The sequence below is a fragment of the Accipiter gentilis genome, chromosome 1 (assembly GCF_929443795.1).
Source record: "Accipiter gentilis chromosome 1, bAccGen1.1, whole genome shotgun sequence".
In the NCBI taxonomy this organism is placed as follows: Eukaryota; Metazoa; Chordata; class Aves; order Accipitriformes; family Accipitridae; genus Astur; species Astur gentilis.
In genome coordinates this window covers 9314615-9338682 of record NC_064880.1, presented here as the reverse complement: position 1 = coordinate 9338682, position 24068 = coordinate 9314615, and the positions used below count along the sequence as shown (strand labels likewise).

The 24068-nt window shown below is 47.4% G+C and overlaps 1 protein-coding gene across 12 annotated transcripts in view; it reads right to left on the bottom strand.

The window, feature by feature from the left end:
• Nucleotides 1–3673: 3673 nt before the first annotated feature.
• The window catches only part of ZBTB40 (zinc finger and BTB domain containing 40), a 40406-nt gene continuing 20011 nt past the window's right edge, over nucleotides 3674–24068 (bottom strand). For 5 of the 12 annotated variants that reach the window (XM_049798101.1, XM_049798083.1, XM_049798173.1 and 2 more), the window contains 14 exons: nucleotides 21557–21749; nucleotides 18491–18627; nucleotides 17887–18076; nucleotides 17581–17676; nucleotides 16678–16811; nucleotides 15524–15692; nucleotides 9606–10013; nucleotides 8909–9115; nucleotides 7944–8108; nucleotides 7271–7485; nucleotides 6517–6679; nucleotides 6100–6186; nucleotides 4886–5106; nucleotides 3674–4163 (listed from right to left, as the gene is read on the bottom strand). In XM_049798101.1, coding sequence (XP_049654058.1) covers nucleotides 3972–4163; nucleotides 4886–5106; nucleotides 6100–6186; nucleotides 6517–6679; nucleotides 7271–7485; nucleotides 7944–8108; nucleotides 8909–9115; nucleotides 9606–10013; nucleotides 15524–15692; nucleotides 16678–16811; nucleotides 17581–17676; nucleotides 17887–18076; nucleotides 18491–18627; nucleotides 21557–21749 — 2577 coding nt within the window. In that variant the 3' untranslated portion in view covers nucleotides 3674–3971. Of the gene's footprint in view, nucleotides 4164–4885; nucleotides 5107–6099; nucleotides 6187–6516; nucleotides 6680–7270; nucleotides 7486–7943; nucleotides 8109–8908; nucleotides 9116–9605; nucleotides 10014–15523; nucleotides 15693–16677; nucleotides 16812–17580; nucleotides 17677–17886; nucleotides 18077–18490; nucleotides 18628–21556; nucleotides 21750–24068 lie in introns of those variants that run through there. The other 7 variants (XM_049798112.1, XM_049798132.1, XM_049798122.1 and 4 more) reach the window with 7 other exon arrangements.

Sequence of the window (24068 nt, the reverse complement as noted above, 5' to 3'; positions counted from 1 at the left end):
TCCCAGGGAAGCACCTCAGCTCTCACTGTCTGCAGCAAACCACCGATATTCGGGAGAGGGAATTCCCTCTGGCTGCTGAAGCATCTCATCTCTGCCCTATGAAACTCTGCTCAGTGTTTGCTGAGCTGGAGGCCGTTTGAAAACATCGCTTCCCTTTTCCAGTGCTTGAATTTGCTGGGGACATGCTGGCAGCCTGCCAGACCAATAATGAAATCTACCAAGACATCAGCATTAGCCAGGGCGCAGGGGCTGCCAGGGCTTGCCCAACTCACACAGAGGGTTTTAGAGTGCTGGTACCTGCTCTTCTCTTCCTTTCCCTCAGGAGAGGCTTCAAGCAATGTCCAACTCCCCCATGCTCCCACCACCTCCATTCCTCACTCCTGGGCAAGGCAGCATTATCTTTGCACCTAATCACAGATGGGCTGGATTTAAAAAAAAAAAAAAAAAGCCCAGAGCACAGAATTTACATATACTGTGTTAAAATAACACCTTGGAGCTGCAAAATTACACTATGCATTGGGAAATGCCAAGTAAGGGCTGCTCATGGCTGTTGCCACACCCAGCGGCCCCCTGCCTTTTTCCAAAGGATCCTTCAGTGAACAGGACAGACACCAGGTCAGAATGAAAGTTGTGCAGAAAACAGACATTTCCTAACAGTCATAAGCTTAATCCTGCACCCTAAATGGCACCAATTAATGCATGGAGACATAGAAACCATTAACTGATCTAACATCCTCCATGGGATGTTACTCCCCAAGGCTTCTGTTATAGGCACTCTGCCCTTTTGCCAAAAGCATCTGACACCTGCAACAGGAGGACACAGCGAAGGGCAGAATGGTCCTGTGCTCCAGCCTGACCCAACAACAGCTTCTCCACTTCCTTACAGAGGATGGCACCAAGGTCAAGAGGGGCACAGGACCCCACCATAAAACCCAATGGGTCACCCAGCACCTGGGATAAGACCTGCAAAAATCACATTTTCCTTCCAATAAATTGCTTCACATGACACTCTGTATCTACATCTTTCATTCTCCATGTTTTATTTTTGCAGAGGAAAAAACAATATGCAGCATAACAAGAAATCGCTAGTGATCAGCATCTTCAGTGTTGTGCACCAGACCAGGATGTGCCCTGGGAAACGCATCTTCCTTCTGGGTAGTACATAGGTGTTGCTAACACTGCAATTTGCTCTGACGTGCATATTTCATCCATCAAGAAGGAACTGGAACCTGGGGATCTGAGTTATTATCTCCTCATAATGATACAGGAGACGCTTGATGGTCTCTGTACAGCTGCAGAGCTCTCACTGGGTGTATACTGCTGGCAGGACTGCCGAGGATACATCCACACAGGCTTTTGCAGGGCACAAAGGCAGGAGAGATGGCCCTAAACAGGAGAGGTGAGCCTGAACTGTGCCTGATGTGTGATCTACACTGTCCTCCTTCAACTGCGACAACACTCGGTCAGCAGACGAGGATCAAATGGATTGAAACCAAAATGCATCACTCGCATGCTCTTCCCTAGCTAAGCTCCCTCTGCCTTATGAGAGGGCTATAAAGTAAGGCAACTTCTCCCCAAACTCTGCTAAATCTTTACTATTCCTCCAGAGTTTTTCAGGAACAAAGGGAGATCAGCTTCACCTAGTGCTCCCTGCAGACAGTGACTCCCAAATGAAGGCTAGGACATCTGCAAAGCATCACCTGGACAATACAACCCCTGCTCCAGAGCACTCATGGAGTCTGTGCAGGATTTCCACAGCTCCCAGCCCTCACAGAGCCAGGAAAGAGTGAACAGCTTCCATCTCCACCAGCCTGCAGGACGAAATCCACCACTTACCTCCCAACATATCTGCTCTGAGACCATCAAGACATACTTGCTTGTTCTGTCATTATCCCCATGCTCATCCTAAGCACCACACACAGCCCTTCTGTGTCCAGGCAGGCATGAGATGGTCTCCAGCAGTTCCCTCTCTGCTCTTCTCCTGGCCAAGTGGGATCTCAGGCTTTTTCACTGCTTCACCTCAGTAACAGATGTATTTTACCCTCTCCACACGTGGCCACAGCCCAGTTTCAGGTTCTTCTTTTTAAGCAATGATATCCAGGGTTTTGAGGTGTCCTGTCCAGGGCTTCGAGTTGTCCTTCAGCTTTGCAGTGGCTCAAGGGCTCTCCACACCTGCCAGCCCAGGAGCTGAGGAAGGCCTGGGAAGGCTAAGAGGAGCTTCAGCAAAGGTGCAGAGGCACCTGGCCATTAGCACTAATCCTCAAGACCTTGAGCACCATCTCCTGGTCATTCCTGGACTCAGTGGCAACTTAACCTCACGCATCCCCCACTTCACCATCACCTCAAAGCCTGTGCATGGAACCAAGGAAGAGGAAGTTGGGAGCCCTTCAAGACATGTGCAACACTTCAACAGGGTCATATGCTTGCTGCCACACGCACACAAAAAACGCCATGCAGAACATTAACTCCACCAAGCCCCACTCCTGGGAGCACCCCTTGCTGTTCACTTCTCTCCGAGTTGTAATAGGAACAACAAACTATCTCACTGGCACAACCACCTTGGCATGCTCCTGTGTGACCATCTCTGACTGGTGGCTGTGAGCAGCCAGCACAAGATGCTGCTGGAAAACTCCAATCTGTTCATCTCTTGTGCTCTCGCGGCTCTGGGCAGTGTGATAAAACGGGTGCTGCTCACTGCAGGGTCTCAGGCTGCAAGATGCGGCAGGGATCATCGCTCAGTATGTAAATATTGCAGTGGCAGAGTTCAACCCGTTGGCATAAGGGAAAGGAAGATAAATGCTACCAGTCCCCTCAGAGCCACAGGAACCCTGCATCTATCTAATTGCACTTCATAATGGATTCAGCAAACCATTAATTATCAGATTATATTTTAGGAAACTGCAGATAAAAAAGCTTTATGAAATTTAGCCTTAAAGGGGCCAGTATGCTGCAATGAAGCTGTTGCATCATGCTGGCACCAGAGGAGCAAACTTTACAGTAGGCATCTGAATGCATTTTACAAAGCAATGCCCTGTGTGCCATGGGGAACATCTATGTGCAGTCACAGCAGCTATTGCACACTCAGACAGAAATGCCTTCATTAGTTCCAATCCACTGATACCAGTAACGAGGGCCCCTGGCATGAAGGCACAGCTCCTTCTCCTTTCTCAGATGTGGCAGCTTCAGCACGTGCTCAGTGAATTAGAGGAGGGGTGGGAGATCTCAGGGCTGTTTGCTTGCAAAGAGGATGTGGATGCCCAGACCTGCCTGTGACCCCTCTTTGTAATGGACAGTTGCAGCAAAAACATGGATGGGATCAGACCTGTGCTACACAAGATATTACCTAAACAGCTCCAAAGCCATTTAGCACAACTCCCAAGAAGTCTCTGCTTGAGCAGAGAGGCCCAAATGTCAGCTCTGCGCTGGAGGAGTTTTCTAGCTGGCACAACAGGCAGCACAACAAACAAAGCAGCCCTTACTCACCCTGCAAAGCAGTAGATACCTGTGAGCACATCACTGATTCAGCCATAAAAATCTCCACCTTGAATTCTCAGGACAGCTTTTTCTTTGGTTTCACATACCCATACCACCCCAACTTTGTCCTGCACTAGTCTCCTCTCCTCCACTCTGTTCACAGCAGTGGAGGAACACACATGAACACACCATATTCCCATCTTTTCCTCTGCTTCTTTATTTCTCTTGAGCCGGAAGAGATGGGTGGTCCAGCTCACCTGAGCTGGCAGCTGCTGACTGCAGGGAGACTTCCCAGGCCCTTGTGAATGTCTACAAATCTCTCCTGTCCATGGCCATGCTGTGCTTGCTGCATGCCATTTCTTTCGCAGTGATGCATAGCCAGGGTTGCTTTCCCAAAGGAACCCTGAATCTCCCTGCTGGAGGAGCACATTGAGGTACAGCTCCTGAACGAGTCTAGTGGATACCAGGCGCCACGCACGGGCACCTGCTGCACACTCTCACTTGGCTTCTTCACAAATCAGAGTGACTTTGTCATCAAACAAGTCCTCCATAGTCACTGCCACCAGCTCGGAGCCAGTTTGGCTCGCTTGGGATTCGGGCAACGTCACAAAGACTTGGGAGCCAGCAAGTTGGGCGCTGTCGAAAGAGATGATGTGCTCTGTTGCTTCTTGCTCTGATGTCTGAATCACCTGCATGGAAGATGACCTGAGAGTCAGACACTTACAGCACCACTTTCCCCACAATCACTTTGCTACCCACGTCTTTCCCAGCCCCAGCTCTAGTAATAACATTTAGCTTCACACCAGAGGTCTGCAATTACAATAGGCGTGAGACTAATGGGAAACACCAAACCACACACACCAATGATGCAAAAGAGAAGAACGGAGAGTAATTTAAATATTTCTCTCCACAAAATTGCTATAATTTAGCTCCACAAGCAGTTGTAGACAATAAACACTCTGTGATTATCCACTGGAGGAATGCCAGCCCAGGGAATCTTGTACACTGGGCTCCCTCATCTGAGGAGCTGTTCTCCACTGATGGCTGAGGTATTGGTCTGGGTTCAAGCCTAGCATTTGTCCAACAAACCAGCTATAATGTCACAGGGTATGTCATCTAGGTTCTAATAGCCTCTGAGTAACCAGGCACCTCTGCACACACTGTCAGTCCCTCCTCCTCGGCTCCTGAAAACCAGGACTGAGCTGCTTCCCCTCCAGCAAGCCTGCCTCACACTAGCACAGAAATCCTAAAGCACCATGGGCTGAAGGGCTTGCATCCTGGAGCCCTCTAAGAAGGGGGAATTGGGGAGCAGAAGGGGTGACAGGAGCCACAGGATTTGGGAAGAATAAGAGGGTTGGAAGGGGAGGTTGGGTGAACAACCGCGAGGGCTGCAGCACAGAGCAGTCTGTACCTGCACAATTTGGGCTGTGGTGGCTTGGGAGAAGACCACCTTGGGATGCTCAGCACTGTAGTGCCCCTCCAGCTCGCCCTGGGAGGGGAAGAGCTCCCCACAGAGCTTACAGGTAAAGGTGCTCTCCGTCTGCTTGAAGTGCTCGCTGGTGACGTGGTTCTGCAGGGCCCCTGGGAAGCGGAAGGACGCTGAGCAGTACAAGCAGCAAAACAGCTGGGAGCCTGCAGGGAGAAGCACTGCCCTGAGCCTGGGCTGCAATGGCCAGGGTTAGCCCAAGGGCACAGGGAGCTGCAAACACCCAGGACACACAGCGCTGAAACCCACCAGGGACTCAAGGCACAGCATGTGCCAGTGTCCCTTCTCTTGGCTACACCACTGTCTGTCAAACAGTTTGTGGCCGTTCATATCTGATTCAGCTCTAGCTCCCTGCAGCACTGGCATTCTGAAACCAGGCTGGTATATCTGATTGTAGCCACAGCTGTCCCTTCTTGCAGACATCTTTTCTCCCTGTTCCCTCGCACCATCCAGCACTGCTCCTTGTTGGCCTGGCTTGCACTTCCCGATTCAGCTACTGCAAACCCATTATCCACCCCAGAGGCTCTCTCATCTCAGAGAGAGCTATGTCTAGGTCTTCTCCTTCCTCACTCTCCAGGCTGTGGTTGGCTGCCCCTTCCAATGTCTCCTGATCCACCTCCTCTCCTGCTATCCTGTGCACAGCCCTGGGGACCCACCTTTTGTAGTAGTCTGGTCTGTCAGTGCACTCTGTCCTCACAACATTGCTTCAGCTTGCCCGCTTGCCAAAGGGCCCTTGATGTGGTCTCCCAAAGCCCAAGTCCCTCTCTAATCTTTCTGGTGCTAAACTCCTTTTTTTCTCTCCAGTCTCCCACTAGCTCTACCCTCCACAAACCCCAATGCTCGGGGTTCAGTTCCTCATTTCTCTATGCTGATGTCTCCTCACCTGCACTTAGCTCTCTTCTCTGCTGTAACAAGCAAGTCCAAATCCCTCCTGGACTCCAGTGGCTCCAGAAGCTTAACAAACATGTCCCAGCCTCACCAAAACCAGTGCTCTTCCACTTCATCCATATTTTGTTTCCTTACACTCTGCTTCCTCACCATGTCCATCTTCACTCTCCCGCTTACAGCTTAGATGTCACTCACTGACAGGAGCAGTCATTGCTCACAAGGTAACATAAACAACAGCAAATGTAACAGACCTGAGTGCCTGCACTTCACATGGACCTGCAGGAGGGCCAGCGTGGGGAAGAGCTCCTTGCACGTCTCACACTCGTGGAACTTCACATCTGCAAACAAGGGCAAGAACAGAAAAGCATGCACCCAAGGTCTTCTACAAGAGACCTTCCAGACCAGAGCTCTGTTAATACTTCAGCAACACCACACATGCATACAGACATGAGGAGCATCTTTGAATATAAGGCAGGAAAAGGAGAGGCCAAGAGCAAGTGAGCTGCAAGACACTGAGATGAGGCTTGCCAGAATAGATTGCTACAGGATACAAAGAATCTACTGTGATTTGCAGGTAAACAGGATGTGCAGCCTTGTTCTATCAGTTATTACTACATCTCTCCCAGCAGTCACCACATGGTTTTGTTTGCTAAAGAATGGGCCATTACCTGTGTGCTCTGTCTTGACATGCTTTTGGTGAGCAGCAGTGCTGGAGAAGGTTTTGTCACAGGAGCTGCACTGCAGGGAGGAGAACTTGGAGGAGCGGTGATTCTGAGCTGCAAAGACATCAGGGTGGTGGGTCCGGTTGTGATACCATAACCCTGACAACTGCTGCAATGATAAGGATCAAATCATGGTTACAATTCAAAGCCTTTCCAGGGGCATCATGACAGCAAGAAACTGTATGGAAAGCAACAGGAACAGTGGGGTTGTGCTCAGCAGATACAAGACCTGCTCATCCTCCCACAGGACAAGAGCTAACACCTCACTTCTGTTTCTCCATTGCCCCCGAAAAGCTGAACACTTGTTGACTCCCTCATCCTCATCTCACTCACTGCAGTCCCTTTCTGGCACTGAATTTCTGCTCCCTTGTAGGAATGCGCTCCCACACACACTCCCACTGAGGTATGCCATTTGCAACACAAGTATTTTTATTGCTACAATTCTTGGCAGCGAGAAACTTAGGCGAAAGGAATTCGTGAGGGTCTAGATGGGCAGGTATGTAGCCCTTTGCAGTCACGGCCCATCTCTCGCCATGGACTTGCCTTTTTCCTACAAACTCTGCCTCCTCTGTGCAATTTTTCCTTCTGCTGACCACAAACTGCTCCACTCAGTGCCCATGGCCAGGAGAGACGTCTCGGTACAGGAGCGGGCAATGGTAACCTCCAGCACACAGACCAAATCCTTGCTGCACCAGCTCACCTGGTAAGCTTTGTCACAGATCTCACAGCTAAAGGGCTTTCCTCCGACATGAGTCACCATGTGGCGCTCCAGGAGGGACGGGGCACTGAAGACTTTAGTGCAGGTGGGGCAGGGGTGGTACTCCCGAGAGTGGGCCTCATGGACATGCTTGCGGTGCTCCTGCAGGGTGGCAAAGCTCATCCGGCACTTCTTGCAGTCATAGGGATCTTCAATGTCTGCCGCCCAGAAATGCAACAAAAACCACAGGGGACAAAGAAATCAAGAAAAAAAATTAATTAATTAAGAGGGGAATTCACAGGGGGAGGAAAGAAAAGGAAAAAAAAACTTGTTACTTCCCAGACAAAAACTAGCACTGGAGTTTTGGCTTTGCATAGAGATGTTGCTGCTCCTGCTCACCTACAGCTTCCCATGGTGGGTTCCCAGCAGCTTGTGATTTGCTGGAAGTCACCCCTACCATTTTCTTTGGGATAACCCTACTCATAGCATCAAACCACTAAAGAATCTTGCTTTTCTTGAGAGGGAAAATCCCACCACAAGACTCCCTGACAGCCTCCAGGCACCAGTAACACCCACACAAGCCTCCCCTAGCACAGATGGGTCTGCCATGACCCCACAGAAGCAGTGCCTCGCAGGCTGGACTGCCCAAGCCAGGGAGGCAGCTGGCCACACTCACTGTGGAAGGTCCGGAGGTGGATGGAGAGCCCATTGGCCTGGCGAAAGCCTTTCCCACACTCCCGGCAGACGTACGGTTTGTCCCCTGTGTGAGTCCGGACGTGGCGTGACAGCTCGATGGACTGGGCGAACACAGCATCGCAGTACTGGCAGCCGTACATCTTCCCTGCAGCGACACCCAGGGTGAGAGCCTGCACCTAGCAGGACAGTAGCTCTGTCTGGACTATGCCTAATTTCAAACGGAGGGGGAAGAGATTGTAAAGTGGACAGGCTTTCCTGTGGTAGCCAAAGCATAACATCGCAGGATCAAAAAGTCCTAGAGGTGCTGGAGAAAACCACAACTGCACAGGAAATACTAAATTACTACAGACCTCAAGTATCCGGAGGTACTACACACTTCTAGAGGTGCTACACACTGGTGTGCCTCATGTTCAAAATTAACATGCCCAACTGCATCACACTAGTGCAACAGTGGGAAATACACCCAAGCGTATTTCGTACAAACACAGCGATGCATCCTCTGTGCTGATCAGCTGGAAGAGGCATACTTAAACCCCAGTAGCACACGGGGCTGAGTGCAGGGGCAGAAGAAGCACTGGCCTGAAAAAATATGTGAAATTCAGCTAGAGGGAGGGATGGGAGAAAGCTGGTTAACCAGAGGGAGAAGGATGCATCGCTGGAGTCTAGATGTGAGGGGACTGAGAGGAGCTACTCAGGAGAAAAAAAAGGAAGGCAGAGGAAGACCCCCTTAATGGAGAGCAAATTGCTAACTGGGTGGCTAATCAGAGGACGATGGAGTCCTTGTAGGAGTGGAGTCTTGTAGGAGTAAGGGCATGGGAGAAAAGTCCTGCCCAGGACTCCCCCAAAGGATGGGGAAGCAGCCAGGAGGCAGATGGAGGAACAGGGCATGAAGTAGTGGATGGAGCGAGCGAAGCCCATAGCCAGGCTTCCACAGGGAAGGCTCACCTTCAGCGTGCTTCTTCTTGGTGTGGTACGCAAGGGCTGAGGCCTGCATGAATGTCATCAGGCAGTGCTTGCACATGAAGGGACGGTCCCCTGTGTGCAGCCGCAGGTGGTTCTTCAGCGTGGAGTTGGCCGCAAACTTGGCCCCACACTCCTTGCAGGAGAAGGGCTTCTCATCAAAGTGCTCCGTCAGCTTGTGGTACTGCATCCCTGGGGAAGCAGCCAAGACACCCAGGTGGCACTGGTGGGACTCACTGCCAGCCCTGTCTGACCCTGCTGCAGACACACCAGTCCACCCAGCCTGGAGGTCCACCAGCCCACCCATGACACCGGGGGTCGACCAGTGTCCTCTGGCCCGGAGGTCCACCATGATATCATGAGCTGCCACAGGGAGAGCAAAGAGACTCGAGTCCTCTTACTCGTCCTGCTAAACCAGCCACAGAACTGGAACAGCTTGATTATTTTTGGAGGCTTTTAAATTTGCCAGTAGCCCCACTTTTCTTTGATGAGCCATGTGGAAAACCAATTAGGGAAGAACTAATCAGAAAGTGGTTGTGCTCAGTGGGGCAGGAGAAATGAGCTGAGCTGTGTTTCTCACACACAGTGCTCACAGAGCTGCAGGGAGGAGGAGGAGATTTCAGACTGTCACTTTATTATATTGTCCAGACTTTCCAAACACCCCTGCTCCCACCAACTGTACCTGAGGCATGAGCAAACTCTCGGCCACAGATGTCACACGCCACAGGGAGACGCTTTTTCTTCTTCTTGGCCATCCCCACCACCCCGTGGACCTCCAGCTGATGCTTCTCCAGCTCCTTCTTCGTCGATTTGACCTCGCTGCACTCCTTACACTGGATCTGCTTTCCTCTGGCCACCCGACAACGTTTCATGTGCACCTTCAGGCGGCAGTAGAAATGGAAGGTCTTATCGCAGGCTTTGCAGACAAAAGTCTTCTTGGAAGAAGCTTTTTCTTGGTGTTCCCTCAGTTCCTTGGCAGTGGCATCTCCCACCTTGTCCTCATCTTTGTCCAGAGCTTCAACTTGGGATTCACTGTTCACCTTCCACTTCCTGATCCCAGGTTTCTCCCCACTTCCCTCAGTCAAGAGACCTACAGAAAAAGCAATTCCTGTTTCAGTGGTGACCACTAGGACTAGGCACCAGCCCCTCAGTCTCCCATCTCCTGAATGCTCCTACACAGACAGTTGTCCCTGGACAGCAATAACAGACACATATTAGACATGCTGTCCCATCAGTGGGACATGGTGGCACATGGCTCTGCCCAAAAGTGGCTGTGGCCATGCATGGTACGATGCATGAAAGAGCAGACCTTGAATTTCTCCACCCACGAATAACAGGGGTTGGATGAGATGGCAAGAGCCAGGGCCAGATTTTCTAAAGAGCTTGCTCCTCAAACAGGAACAACTTTTGCTTCCAAGCATCTGCCTATTGCTCAGACACGTGAAGTTACAGCTGTGCTAAAATGTTTGAAGATCTGAGCCTCAGGTATGATACTGTCTAAGTCTGCCATTGAGAGTGGATATCCAGCCATTAATTACAAGAAATCTCAGGAACACTTCCCAAACACAAACTCTTTGAAAGGGAACAGATAATCTTGCTACGACCCTTTTGAATTTTTTGGTTAGGGCCCTGAGGTATTATAAATCGCTCATTACATTCACTTCTTACAAAGTATAATGCTTTTCTGAGTTCCTGTAACACCATCATCTCAAAAAGCACAAGCTGGAAAATTCACCTAGGATCTCAATCTACATAAAAGACCCACAGGGAATGCATATATGGAAGAAATCAAAATACAAACATATATTTGGCTTCTTTGCTTTAATGAGAACCATGCAACTGTGTGGCCATGGAAACCAGTGCAGACTTCTCCTTTTGCCAATGCACAGGAAATTCACCCTGTGCTTGCAAAACTTCATTTCTACCTTCCTCACTATGGGAAGAGCTCAGCAAAGTGTCCTCCTCGCACAGCGCTAACTGTCCTGGATTTCCAACCCAACTAGAAACCAGATGATATTCCAACACACTTGGAAATCTTAAGATGTCAAGTGGTGACCCACCAACCAGTGAACACATCAAGGGAGAAAAAGACTGGAAGACTGGTTTCCAGTTTGACCTGCTCTATAAAGATAGCAATACGCACCTTTCACCTCTAAGGTCTCTTCCCACATCCCTACAACCAACACTGTCAGTTTTTCTGACCCAAGTGAAGAAGAATCTTTAAACCTGATGATGATGATGATGAATGTGGATGAGGATGAACGTGGAGGAAGATGTGAGCATTAAGGACACCAGGACTGGAAACATCTAGAAGTACCACCATGGCAGCAGGGGTGTAACCTGAGTCAAATGAAGTGGAGTTTTGCCACAGACCCTAGTGGGCCAAAAGCTGGCTCATGGTCCTCCTGCTCTTATGCCTGTGAAAATGGTGTTCAGGATTACAAACCTTTAGCCTAGCCAACAGCACAAGACTGTAATGGTACAAAGGCAGCGGGAGCTCTCAACTTAAGTCCACCTTCATGGGGAAATATATAAAGGGGCTCCAGGAACAGCTCTCCATCTTCAGGGGGATGCTACTACTCCCAGAGAACAGTTTTGAAACAAAGGTGAAGCAGATCACATGAAATTGATGGCTAGGTACCTGCACCCTGTAGTCCCATGCCAGTGTAAGATATACATCCTGGATGGCAGGAGGAACCTTGCCATGATGGAACACATCCTCAAAAGCCTTTCAACATCTGGCTACCATGAGACAGGAGAATGGGAGACGTGCTAAACTGCACGACGCAAAGCTGATGTGGCAGTAAGGTCAGGCGTCAGGTTGCTGAGCTTGCAGGTTTCTTTAACAGCATCAAGTACCACAGGCTGGCTGCTGCCTGAACAGAAGAGAGGACACATCGCACTGCTACATCAGGGCAGCAATTCCTTTCCACTTGGCAGCCAGGTTGTCTCCCAGAACCCCTCCTATGGGTGAAGACAACATTTCATACCTCATGAGAGCAGCACTGAGCAACAGACATTACCCAGCCAACTTCTGTCCTTGGAGATGTAGGAAGCTTAGAGGTGAGCTTGAGTGCCCTCGTGAGAAACAAGACCAGAATGAAGAAGTGATTGCACATCAAGTTTGAGGGGCAGTAACTTAGCATGCCTTGGCCATGCCCCTGGCTGAGCCTCCTGGGAACAGACAGAGCCCAGGGTAAACATACACCAGAAAAGGTCCCAGACAGGAATTCCCAACTATGGGGTCGTCTGCAACTCTGGACTCCGCAGCACTTTCCATTCTCTGGTGGCAAAGACATTCAGCACTGGAAGAAAAACCCTGCTATTAATTACGGTGTATTTCACACCAACTTCTCTTTCTCTTTTTTAAGTGGTCTGCTGAGTCTATAATCCTGGTGGCTGCTCTACCCTCCCTGCAGAACTCCAGAAGCAGAAGATCTCTTAGGGTGTGACCATCCCATCTCTCACTTCTTCAGCTTAAGCTGGAAGACAATTCCACCTACCCCTTTGCATCTTGAAGGTCATTCCAATGTTTGCTAACATGCATAGTGGCTTCTAATGCAGAACTTCTACAGGGGAGAATGGCATTTGCTTGCAGACCCTCCAATTTCACAATTCCAGGGGCTGACCCAGGCCTAAGTTAGATGGCCTAAGTTAGATGCTAACTGTCATTTTTAAACACAAGACAATGCAGAGGAAAAGCCTTTTTGCTGGAGTTCTTGATGCATTTCTGAGATGTGAAAGCGAGACATATTTTGACAAACATGATCTCCCAAGAAGTGATTGCATGGAGACCTGGAAAGCAGCTGGCTAAGGAGAAGGTTGTGGAGTTGGCTGGAAGAGCCAAACCTCATCCTTGCATGCAACCAGCTGCCAACAGGGAAAGTGCTCTGACTACAGAAGGCACCCAAGGAGAAACCAGCAGATTTCATATTGTACCTCCACAAAGAAACCAACCCATTACTTTGGTGATGCTGAATGTGGTTGGGGATGGACACAGACAATTTCCTCCACAGGGATGCCTAGTGCTTTCCAACTGCTTCAGCTCACCTAAATTAAGTACCAGAATTATTTTTTATTCAGTAGAGATGTAAAACCCGTTGCTTTCAAATGGAAACACAAATTGTACGCATCTCCACACAGCACATATGTTCTTCAGACATGTAAGATCACCTCTGCTTCAAGTGGAAGCTCACATCCCTCAAACATGAGCCCTGCAGTTATCACTCATATCTCATGCCAAGACCCACGTGGCTATTGATCCATAAAGCCACCTGCAACATCTAGGGCTGGTAAGCAGTGATATCAGAGCTGAGGAGACTGGCCTAGAAATTAAGATATGGAAGTTCAGTGTAAAGATCTGTAGGATGCCAAAAGGGGGCTGGTAACTGGCAATCCTCCTCTGAACACTTCATACAGAATATACACTTTTGCCAAGTAAATACCATTTTTCCAGGGCTCTTGTTTTTGATGTTGCTTCTTGCTTGAAGAACATTTGTCTCAACCTTGGCTTGAAGCCCTGCAAAGGCACTTAGTAACAGCAGTCTGCTCTCTTTGATATTGCTGCCAGAGAAGCAGGCATCTGCCAGAGCAATCTAGCTGACTCCCCAGGTCCCTCACTGCAAGGTGTTCAAGAGCTTAGGTGGGCTGCACATTCACAGGCACGTGCAATTGCTGTTGGCTTACCTTCTCTAGAGTCACCAGGGCATCAGCCCTGGCACATCGCAAGGTCAGACAGGGTCAAGGGGAGTGGGACAAGTGCCTGCAGCTTCTGAAGGAGACAGAGAAGGAATGGCAGATAAGAAGGAATTGCCTTTCTCTGGAAATCCTCATCAGAGCCATTACCAGGTTAAAAAGCCAACTGGATGGTTAAAAAGCCAACTGGATTGGTGGCAGCTCTTGGTGGAGTTACAAGAGAGGACCTAGATATGAACTGGGCATGAATACTGGATCTACAGTGTAGGACATCTCTCAGGGAGACCACTAAGGCCACTGAGTCAAGAAAGCAGAGCAGAGCATGTGCTATCACCCTCCAAGCCCTACGGTTAGAGCAGTAATCCAGATCCTCAGTTTTTTCTACACATGCCTCGCTTCCCGTCACCCAGTCCCTTTTACCGCCCCAACATTGTCTCATTGCTCAAGAACACAGGCAAGCTAACTAACCTAGGGTGCAGAGAGTGACCTAGGGGCAGGTCACTCTCTGTCCCTTCCAAGCACATGGGGAACATTGTCTTTGCCTGTCACTGTCAAACACAAAACAATGGTGAGTCTCAAAGCCAGGAGGCTCGTGTTCATTCATAAAGACTGATCATGGCCCTGAACGAAATTTTCAGACAAAGCAATTAAACATACTCCTAAAAAAAGACAAGACATTAATAACAAGCTGCTTATCCTAACTACCTAACAATCTGCTAGTATTTCCACACTGTGCCGTAAGCTAAGCAGCTCTGGCATCACGAATAAATAGGGATGGATTGAGCTGAACCAGTGCTTGTGCTTGGATTAAAAAAAAATAAATTTTAAAAAAAACTTTTAAAAAAAAAATCACACTGTGTACACCCCAGTGGATTCTGCAGCCCAAAGAATCTGGATGCACTGGGAAACACAACGCCGTAAAAATGTATGTGAACAAACAGAATAAGCAAGTCACATTTGCATCCTTTTCAAGAGAATGCAAACCTGCAGTTAGCTTCCTGGCCCTCTGCTATCTTTTTCATTAAAGCACCAAATTCTGTTAAGCATTGTTCTTTCAAATGACGGATGCAGAGATACAATTCAGCTCAGCTGGAAAGCATCCCACAGCTCAGGGCAGGGTCTCACACATGGTTATTGCTATGCATTTGTTTCTGGAGTTCACCAAATTGCTATCCGCATATGTTTTGTTCATACCTTTGCCAAACTAGTACAGTATGTAACATTCCCCTACTGCTGTGGGACCCTCCCAGGGGATCATTTGCTCTATAAAGTTTATACACAGCAAGACCAAATTAAGGCACTCTAAGAAAATTAACTCAGAAAACAGTCTGGGACTACAAACTGCACCATCACGGTCATCTTTGCACAAGACAAGTGCACTCTGATGTGACCCTTCCACAGTCAGCCTGTGAAGTATCCACACATACGCATATAAAGTCAAGGGACTGCAATACAAGTCCAAATTCATACAGATCCAACAATACAGGAGGAGCCAAAGGAACCCCACAGCTTGAGGATAGTAATTCTGAAAAACAAGCCAATATAGATACAACTTACATAACTAAGTTGCTTAAACACCTCCAGAGCAAGGACTGGGGTGGAAAAGTGCAAATGCAGTTAAGGAACACCAGTATGGGCTAAGTTATGGTCTCCACAATCCTCATGATGTACAAAACTTTAATATGGTGCATTTTACCAGCAAGAGAAAATGCATGCTCCAGGGCTTGGATCCAGAGGTCATCCCTGTGAATCCTCCTGCAAGTACAACCCCGATACCTGGCCAGGGGTAGTTCTGCAAAATGACCTCAGGCCACCAGGACACTGAGATCCACTACCAAACTGCCCAGGACTCCCATAACTATGTGTAAAAGATCACAGAGGGATGAAAGCCTGTGTTTTTCTTACCCACATGCCCCAGCTCCTGCATCACTGGCTGCAGGTCCGGGAAGGACTCATGGACATTGCACAGCAGCTGACAGATCTTGATGGCCAGGACAGACCTCTCCTGGGCTGTGCTTAGAGCTGCTTTCAAGGAGGCCTCTGAACTTTCCTTCTGAGCAGAAATACTCAGTAGCTGCAGAAGTAAGAAGAAGAAGAAAACATCACATGATAGAGATTTTGGGCTGTGAAAGGTCGGGATGGTCTGGGAGTGAGGGCACATCCGCCTTATTTCATCTCTACTGCTGGGAACCTGCTTTGAGAAACCAGAAAAGAAATCCCTTTCCAAATAGGTCTTTGTCCCTCCACTGATGGATGTGCATGAACTGAGAGAATTTCAGGCTTAAAAAAAGTTACAACAAATTAAATTCTCAGACTTTCTGTTTTGGTATTAGCTCACTTAAAACCACCTTTCCATAGAAAGAGCAGTTCCTCAATGCCTTACACCATTACAAGCTTACATAACTCATAAACCTGTCTTTCATATACAACTCTCTCTGGGCTTTTATCTCCCTTCCAAATCCAAACCTGCTTCAGACAGCCACTTCAAGGAGAACCAAGGTGAGAGTCTGTGCATGCCCATACGTACCTCACCCTTCCAGATCTCCAACAGCACCTAACCAGAGCAAGAATGAGCAACCATAGACTGCTTGGTGGAAAAGGCCAGCTTGTTACTAACTAACACAACCCATTTTCTTTGTCAAAGAGGAAAAAAAGGCAAGGCACTCTGGAATGCTACACAATCATGGCATCCTCAGTGCATTTTCTAGGAACATTTCATTCTCATATGTCCTGGAACAACCAACTCAAATGGAAACCCACTCCCTGGCAGCTCTGCTTTCTCCAGGACTTCAGCACCCTTGCAGAGCTGGAACAGTTTTGCTGTGTTTGAATACCCATATTTTCACCAGCTGAGAATCTTGCTGGCAATTTCTTTTACCTAAAAACTCCTGCAGAATTTAATACAAAACACCCAACACACTCTTACTTCAGCAGAGGGTCACCTCCAACTTTGGATGGCTTCCCCAACCTAAGTCATGTCCCTTGATTTCAGTGCATGCTATGGCCTGCCCACCCTTTGAGCCCCAAACCATGCCAGCTCCAAGAGCATCCCCTTGCACCTCTTTTACCGCTTCTGTGAGTTGTGCCTCCCCTGGAGCCAAGCCGTCCAGGTCCACTCTCTGATGGATGGCCTCCGAGATCAGCTTGCTGTGCCGCAGGATGATCTCAATGGCTGTGCTCTCGCTGGTGGCCACTAAAGATGAAAATAAAAAGTAAAGGTATTTAAAAAACACAAAACCCAAGGAGAACCTGAAGGCCTTAGCTTCACTTAGCTTCATCCAGTCCGCTCCTGAAACTGAGCCGTTAACAGGAGTGACTTCTTTAGGGCATAGGAAACAGCAAACAACTACAGGCAAGCTTTGGTTATACTAATTGCAGCACTGACATCTAGCATAACACCCTAGCAGACCTCATTTCTCACTGCTTGTCCAACTTTGGGTGAGAAGATCAGGTCTTCCAAAGCATGTTGCTGAAAGAGACAGTGACAAACTCAAAAGGCAGGCATGGTTCTCCTAAGACTCCAGATTTCTTCTCTCCCCCAATTATAGACAACTCATTCTGACTTTGCAGAGAAACAGGCCTATCTAGGCACAATTTGCCTCATCCAAGGACAGCCATGTAAAAAGTGGCCAGATGCACCACACACCAGAAGTGCTGGTTTCTCCAGGCTGAGCACAGAGGTGATGGAGAAGAGGAGTTCAGATGGAGGCAGCTACACCACAGGCATCTGACTGCAGGCAGGTGAACCACAGCTTTGGGCCCACAGGGCCAGCACACAAAGCTGGGCTCTGCACAGCCTCCCTCTCCTGCCCCACAAGACCACCAACCTCAATGCTCCTCAGACTTGCATGAGATTTTGACAATGATATTGGGGGAAAAGCACAGTTTAGGTTTTAAAGTAGGAAAACTCAAAGCCAGAGGCTGAGACACTGGGGAGGACAGGGTGGTGGCTGCACACAGACCTCCAATGAAACCCATGCTTTCAGTCTGATGGGCCTCCAGCTGGTTATTATTGCAGGATGGTGGCCAGCTCTCAAAAGGTTTCCTCGTTACAAAACCTGAAAGCACAGAGCCACAAGCAAAGCACCTGTGTTTGCAGACCAAAGTGCTTTTCCAAACAGTCTATTGTTTCACCAAGGACACAGGTGTTGAGGCCCACTGGAAGAAGAGAGGTTCCCAGCCAGGGAGAGAGTGAAGAGTTAGAAAGCAGCTCCTGCCAGCAGCAGGAGAAGCTCAGGGAGAGCAGGGGGCGACACCAAGGCCATTACCTGCTTGGAAGAAAAACTCTGCGCCAGGTTGTTTCCGAATCTCATCCATGAGCAGGTTCAGTGGTGCAGGTTCCCGCACAGCTAGAAGCAGCTGCCAAATGGCAGAGACTGACAAAGACCGCTCCTCCAGCGCTGCTGACACGAGGGAGGCGAAACCACCAGCCTCACACTTCACAACCTGCTCCATCGCCTTGAAAAGACCCACAGCGAGGCACTAACAAGACTGCAGCTCACTCCAGACCCAGCCTTCCCTTGCTCCCACCCTGCTGAAAACCTGGCTCACACTGCAACTCAAGTGGTGACCACTTGGAAGCCCAGCTCTTCACACAAACACATCAGCTATTTCCTCAAGTCTCTCCAAAGCTGAGCATCTCTCCTCAGTACCCATATCAGACACCCTTACTTGCCAGCCTTCAGCTTCATATATGTTACCTGCTTCACTTCCACAATAGGATACTGAGAAATCATTAAACCGAGTCCTGCTTGAGGACTGCCCCAAACCAAGCCATGAGAAGTAGTAAATCAAGTCCTCAGGACTTGATAGGGATCCCAGATGGGGATTAAATCTCAGTATCTGCTCGCACACATGCAGGAGACTGCTTACCTCTCTCTCAGTAGGAGCCAGGCTCTGTGCAGCAGAGATACCCTGCAACAGTGTCTGGGTGTCTGTGAGGAGCTCCACCAAGTTTTGTCGGTATTGTCTTAACAGTTTGGCTCCATAATCCTCTGGGGTCCATTTGGCTGAATGCAAGTGAATGAAAATAAGAACAGCTCAGCTTGCAGCACCTTCCCAAAGGGCTTCAGAGCTAGGGGATAACAAAAAAGCCAAAGCAACCAGTTGTCCCTGGGTCACTAATGCTCAGGGCCTTACACTTAGGACACCTGGATTCACCTTCAAGCAGAGGATGAACATGACAAATCAAAACACATGGCAAATCAAAACTGCTCCAGATCAAAGACAACACAGAATATCCTCTGCCCCTGTGCCCCTACAAAAATAGATCTCTGGCACCCAAATCCCTTCCAAGTCTCAGTCCTGGTCTGAGCCCAGAAGAAGAAAGTCTCAGTTTTCAGCCATGTTCAGCAGGTAAACATGTGGCCTTGTCTGTGAAGATAACACCTCAAGATGCTCATCAGCCTCTTCTGATGGCCTGGAATCAAGGAGATCCCATTACTGACTCTTAATTGTATTTACATTGAAAGATGTCTGTAAGTGAGAGTCTTTGAGCTGTGCCACCGAGAAGGAGCTCTGCAGCATGCTCCATCTCAGCGGTGTATGACTATGAAACATGCTAACATTTTACGAACACCCAGATGGTCCAAGGTAATCAAGAACTTAGTGGGCTGAGTTGTCCTTGCTGAAAATGTTAAGGGAACACAAACCAGACTTGTGATTGCAAAGCAGCAGTAATACCCTCTTCTCTCCCTTACACCAAAGAAATGCAACTTCAACCTCATTCCTTCCCTCTCCCATATCTAATTCCAAGCTGGGTCTGCTGAGGTTTGCCCCGATGAATCTGAGAAACAACTCTAGAGTAACACCACAACCCTTTAAAGACACTCCGGTATCAGGACACAACAGACTAATTCAAGAAAGAACAACAGTGTTTATTCAGGATAATGAAGAGACTTGGGCAAAACTTACTGTGTACCAAAAATAATATACAATTGTACTTATTGCTAGATTAGCTGATAAATACAACTGGAAATTGCCAAATAGATGAATCTGAAAAGGATTTTTTTCACTTTTGGAGTTACTAAATTGGAGAAGATGCATAGTTATACTTTTGTAGGAGAAATCAAAACAAAAAACTGCAGTTCATCCAAGACATCTGTGCATGTTTTTTGTTTATGTGCTCAGGTCTTTTAATCATTTTGGTTCAGTACCAAACAGAACAATCTATTATTCACACAGCACTACTTGGAAGAAAGGCAGCTAAATACACACAGCTTGGTGAAAAAAAAATAAATAAATACAGTCTCTGGGACCCAGAAAACCTACAGTGCCAGGTAAGAAGAGAAAGCTCTCCAGGATGGTGAAGGAGGCAATGGCAGGCTGTGGGAATAATCAACAGAAGATTTTGAGCTAATATGAAAAACTCCCTGGACAAAGACTTCTTGGAGACATGAGTCTACTCCCTGGCAAAGTGGGAGTACCAACCTCATTAAGTGCTTGAGCTCCATAGTGTTTAGGTATGACTTGGATGTGCCCCACATGGATCAGGGGATGGTTTACAAATAAAAATATTTTCCCCCTTCTCCCATCGGAATGTTTCTGGTTTTATTACACAAATTTGAGCTGTTATGAATGCGCTCTCAGCTCAGCTGCAGTACCAACGTGAGCTCCATAACCTGCATGCCCTATGCCAGTGTACAAGACATCCTCCTTTCTGTTAGCAAGACAGCACAGGACATCAAAGGCTGCCATCAGTGGCTCAAATCATTCCCTCCTTCTTTATTTCCACAATAAGGAATATTTGTGCTTCTGTTTGTTCAAGCTGCAATTTGAGGAGATTCAACTCTATGTAATTAAGGAATGCTCCTCCTTGGAATAGGTATTACCACTAGATAATTAACCATGTTGGGAGTCTGGTGTTTCAAGAAAGCAATCGTGCTTAACAAATGACAAAGCAAACTGCCTGTCGGGAATGTTTGCTACAGAGGAAATTATCAGCATTATGAGCACAGTTTTGCCTTCTATTAAACACTCATTTACATTTCACTGCATGTTAATTTAGTTTTTAACTTTTATGTGACTTCAGAGCTGGTGAAATTTGCCTCTCCAACTGAATTGCTCAGGTGTGTGCCTAAACCCACCCAAACCTGGAAGGCTGTCCCACCAGTCAAAAGATGAGGACTCATGAGTCCCTGAATCACCATAGGCAGGCACCAAACAATAAAACCCCACCAAAACAAAAAGGAGGGGACTAGCTATCCAAGGTCATGATGTCTAATAGAGACGCTAAGTGTGGGACTCCCATCAGCACACTCTGCTCCGCACAGGAGACCACGAGTCAGTGACCACGATATGCAGAAATGCTACCTGGATTGAGGACAGGCGCACAGCCCAACTAAATTTTCCCCACAATCTCCCTCAATCACAAGGAATTCACAAAGACAGAAGCCAGGTAAGACATTGCCTGTATTTAATATCAAAACATCTATGACTTTTGGGAAGTTTCAGGTATTTGCTTTCAAAGCCAGCAAGTACCATATGTTAAAGTCACCAATGAACCAGAGTTTGGTAAAGATGCCTTCACCTATGAAGCATTTATTATGTGAAAATTGTTCTATTTATTATGGAGACACATGCTGCTGCTGTTTTTAAGTGACTCAAAATCAAAAAGTAATTTGACACTGGAGGGAACAGTTCTCCTCTTTTCCAGAGATGACATCCTAGCTTCTACCCTATCAGTGTGAAACTCAAGGAAGGAGCCCAACAGGCTTCTGCCCAACACTGCTCATTTCATTGCAAAGCAGGGGCCTTCTTGCTGGCATAGCCCTCCTACCCCAGTGCTCCCAGACTATTTTTGTTTGAATAAAATGGCCATCCCATTGTCCTACATGAAAGTAAGATTATAAGAGCATGCTGAAGTCCAGACAAGCATCCAAACTCCCTGGGAATTCCCTGAAGCGAGCCCCCGGGCTCTGAAGTTTAGTATACCCATACCTTTGCCATCAGAGACATTTGCTGTTGCCACCAAGTTGTCTAGCAGAAGGTGGAGACCAGGGAATGATGCTTTCACGGCCCCCAGAAGTTTGACCAAACTTTCCGCTTTCAGGGTTTTCTCTTCATTTACCTTCCTGAGCAGATTGTCCATGGCTTCCCTCTGAGAGCTGCCTTCACAGCAATCCAAAACTACCTGTGACAAAGAAACAGCCAAGAACCTGTTTGTGAGAGCTTCCTATAAATTCCTGGATCTGAACAGAGATCAGAGAACCAGGAACAGTATCACAGTACTGCAATAAATCCATATCCACTGCTTTCACCCATTTGATTAACTAGGAGGTGTTATGGAGTGCTAGTTACAGGAACAACTTAACATGTCCCAGCTAATCTGACACGTGTCACCTTGAAAACTACCCTGGTGGGTTCTTCCACCAAGTCTAGCTCTTGGAAGTGGCGGACAAGCAAAAAAACATTTTTTCAAAGGAAACAAAAATGGACCTAATGATAGGGTTCAAAACAGTATTTAATCTAATAATTTTAGTAAATACTTTTTAAATTGGCAGTCTCTTTTCCCTTGTCTCCCCAATTTTTCTGCTTGTCATCAAAAGACAGACATGGACAGAAAAAAAGACTCTCATTATTTAGCAAGCATCCTATTAATTGAATGATTATTTCTATGACCAGGCCACATGAGACATCTCTTATGTGAGATGCAATCACTTGGAAAAGATCTAGTATGCCAGTAGAATACCTACAAGGGTCCTACAAGGGAAAGCCAGTTGATAAATACAGGTTGACCTCCTCTCTACAAATGCTGTGTTCCTAAGCATTTGAAATGTAGGACTGGCAGAAACTCTGTAGGTCACCAGCCCAGTTCCCTGCTGTCATAAGCACTAGACTACACAGTCCCATTAATAAAATTATTAAGATCTGTCCTTAAACTAGTTACATTTTTGCTCCCTTTCCCCTGGTTGGAAACCTCTTCCAGAGTCTCATTCCCCTGTTGATTCTTCTAATTTTCAGCTTAAATTTATTCATGGCCAGTGTATACCCATTTGTTCATGTGCCAACATCATCTTTTAGCTTAAAAAGCCTTCTAAACTCTCTGAGGTGTTTACCCTACCCTTCCTCTCCAATCTCTTTATAAGAGCACGATCATATTCTCTCTCAGTCATCATTTCACTTGTCTAAATAAAGCAGCTCCTCTCCTAAAACAGCTTCTCCACTCCCCTGATCTTACAACTGCAGACCTGTCACTGCTTCAATACAAATTCATCTTTTTTGAATAAGACTGGAACTGCACACAGAAATGTCAGATGAGGTCTTAATTCTTAGTTCTTGTTATTGCATCTAAATGCACGCCCTTCACTTAACACTACCACGTCATTCAGTTCTCACTACTTAGTCCTGCAGCCATGTAATTCTTCTCCCTCTTGCAGATCGTTCTCTGTGTGGACAAAAGATCCCAGTTTTGCTCATCAGCAAGTTTTGCTAAGCATGCTTTGATATTTTTGTGTCAATAACATTAGTGTGAATATTAAGTAAGTGCCAAGAATCCCACTGGTAACCTTGCTCCAACCTGTCAGTCCTGCCTTCGGCACAATCTGTAGTTATCTCCCAATAAGACACATCCTTTTTTTAATATCACCACTTCCTCTAGTTTAACAATTTCCTCACATGAAATTCAAATGCTTTGCTCAAGTCTAGATTGAGGCAGAAAAAAACATTTTTATCTCATCAAATAAAGATTCCAGGTCAGGCAGAAACAATTTACTTGAACACCTTCTACTGCATTTTATCCCATTGTTTTTTGCTTACATGCAGTGCTTCAGCTACCTATGCCCTCCAGCCTGTCCCAACACATATTCCTGTGCACCCACAGAGCTGACTGCCTAGACCAGTGCTTCCCTCTCCCACACATCTGTCCTGGTCATCAATTGTAGGGACCACTCTCAACTTGGAAAATACAGTAATAAACCTTGCTGTCGCTCTCATAGCCACATGTGTTAGCTTCTCCACTGTTGGGGGATGCCCTTTGAGTTGTGATTTCACTTCAGCTGCAGGAAATCTCTGTTTCTGTGTTTCTCCTGGATTTGTCCCTAGGCTCAGCCGTGAGTTTGCAGGTCATCTCCTCTCATTATTCTTTTCCTTTACTTGGTCAGACAAATGTTTGTTGCTTGTCACGGTATGTGCCACGATGCCCAGCAGCCTGACGTGCCACAGGCCTCTCTCCATACCTCTAAAGTACACTTCTTTGCCTGTCGGACATTTCAGACATTCCTTGCAGGTCCTAATACTCTCCCTCAAGTTATTCATTCACTCAGGTCTGTAACCTCTCATACAAATTCTCCTCTCTTGTTCAGGATGCAAACTTCAGACAATTCTCCTATCTTTAACATAAAAGAAACTAATCCAACAGCTCCTCCTGTGCTCTTACGAGCAGCTGATCTCATTAATTAGTTTCTCTCATTTCTGAAGATCTGTCCTTTTATAGCCAAAACTCTGTTAGTGA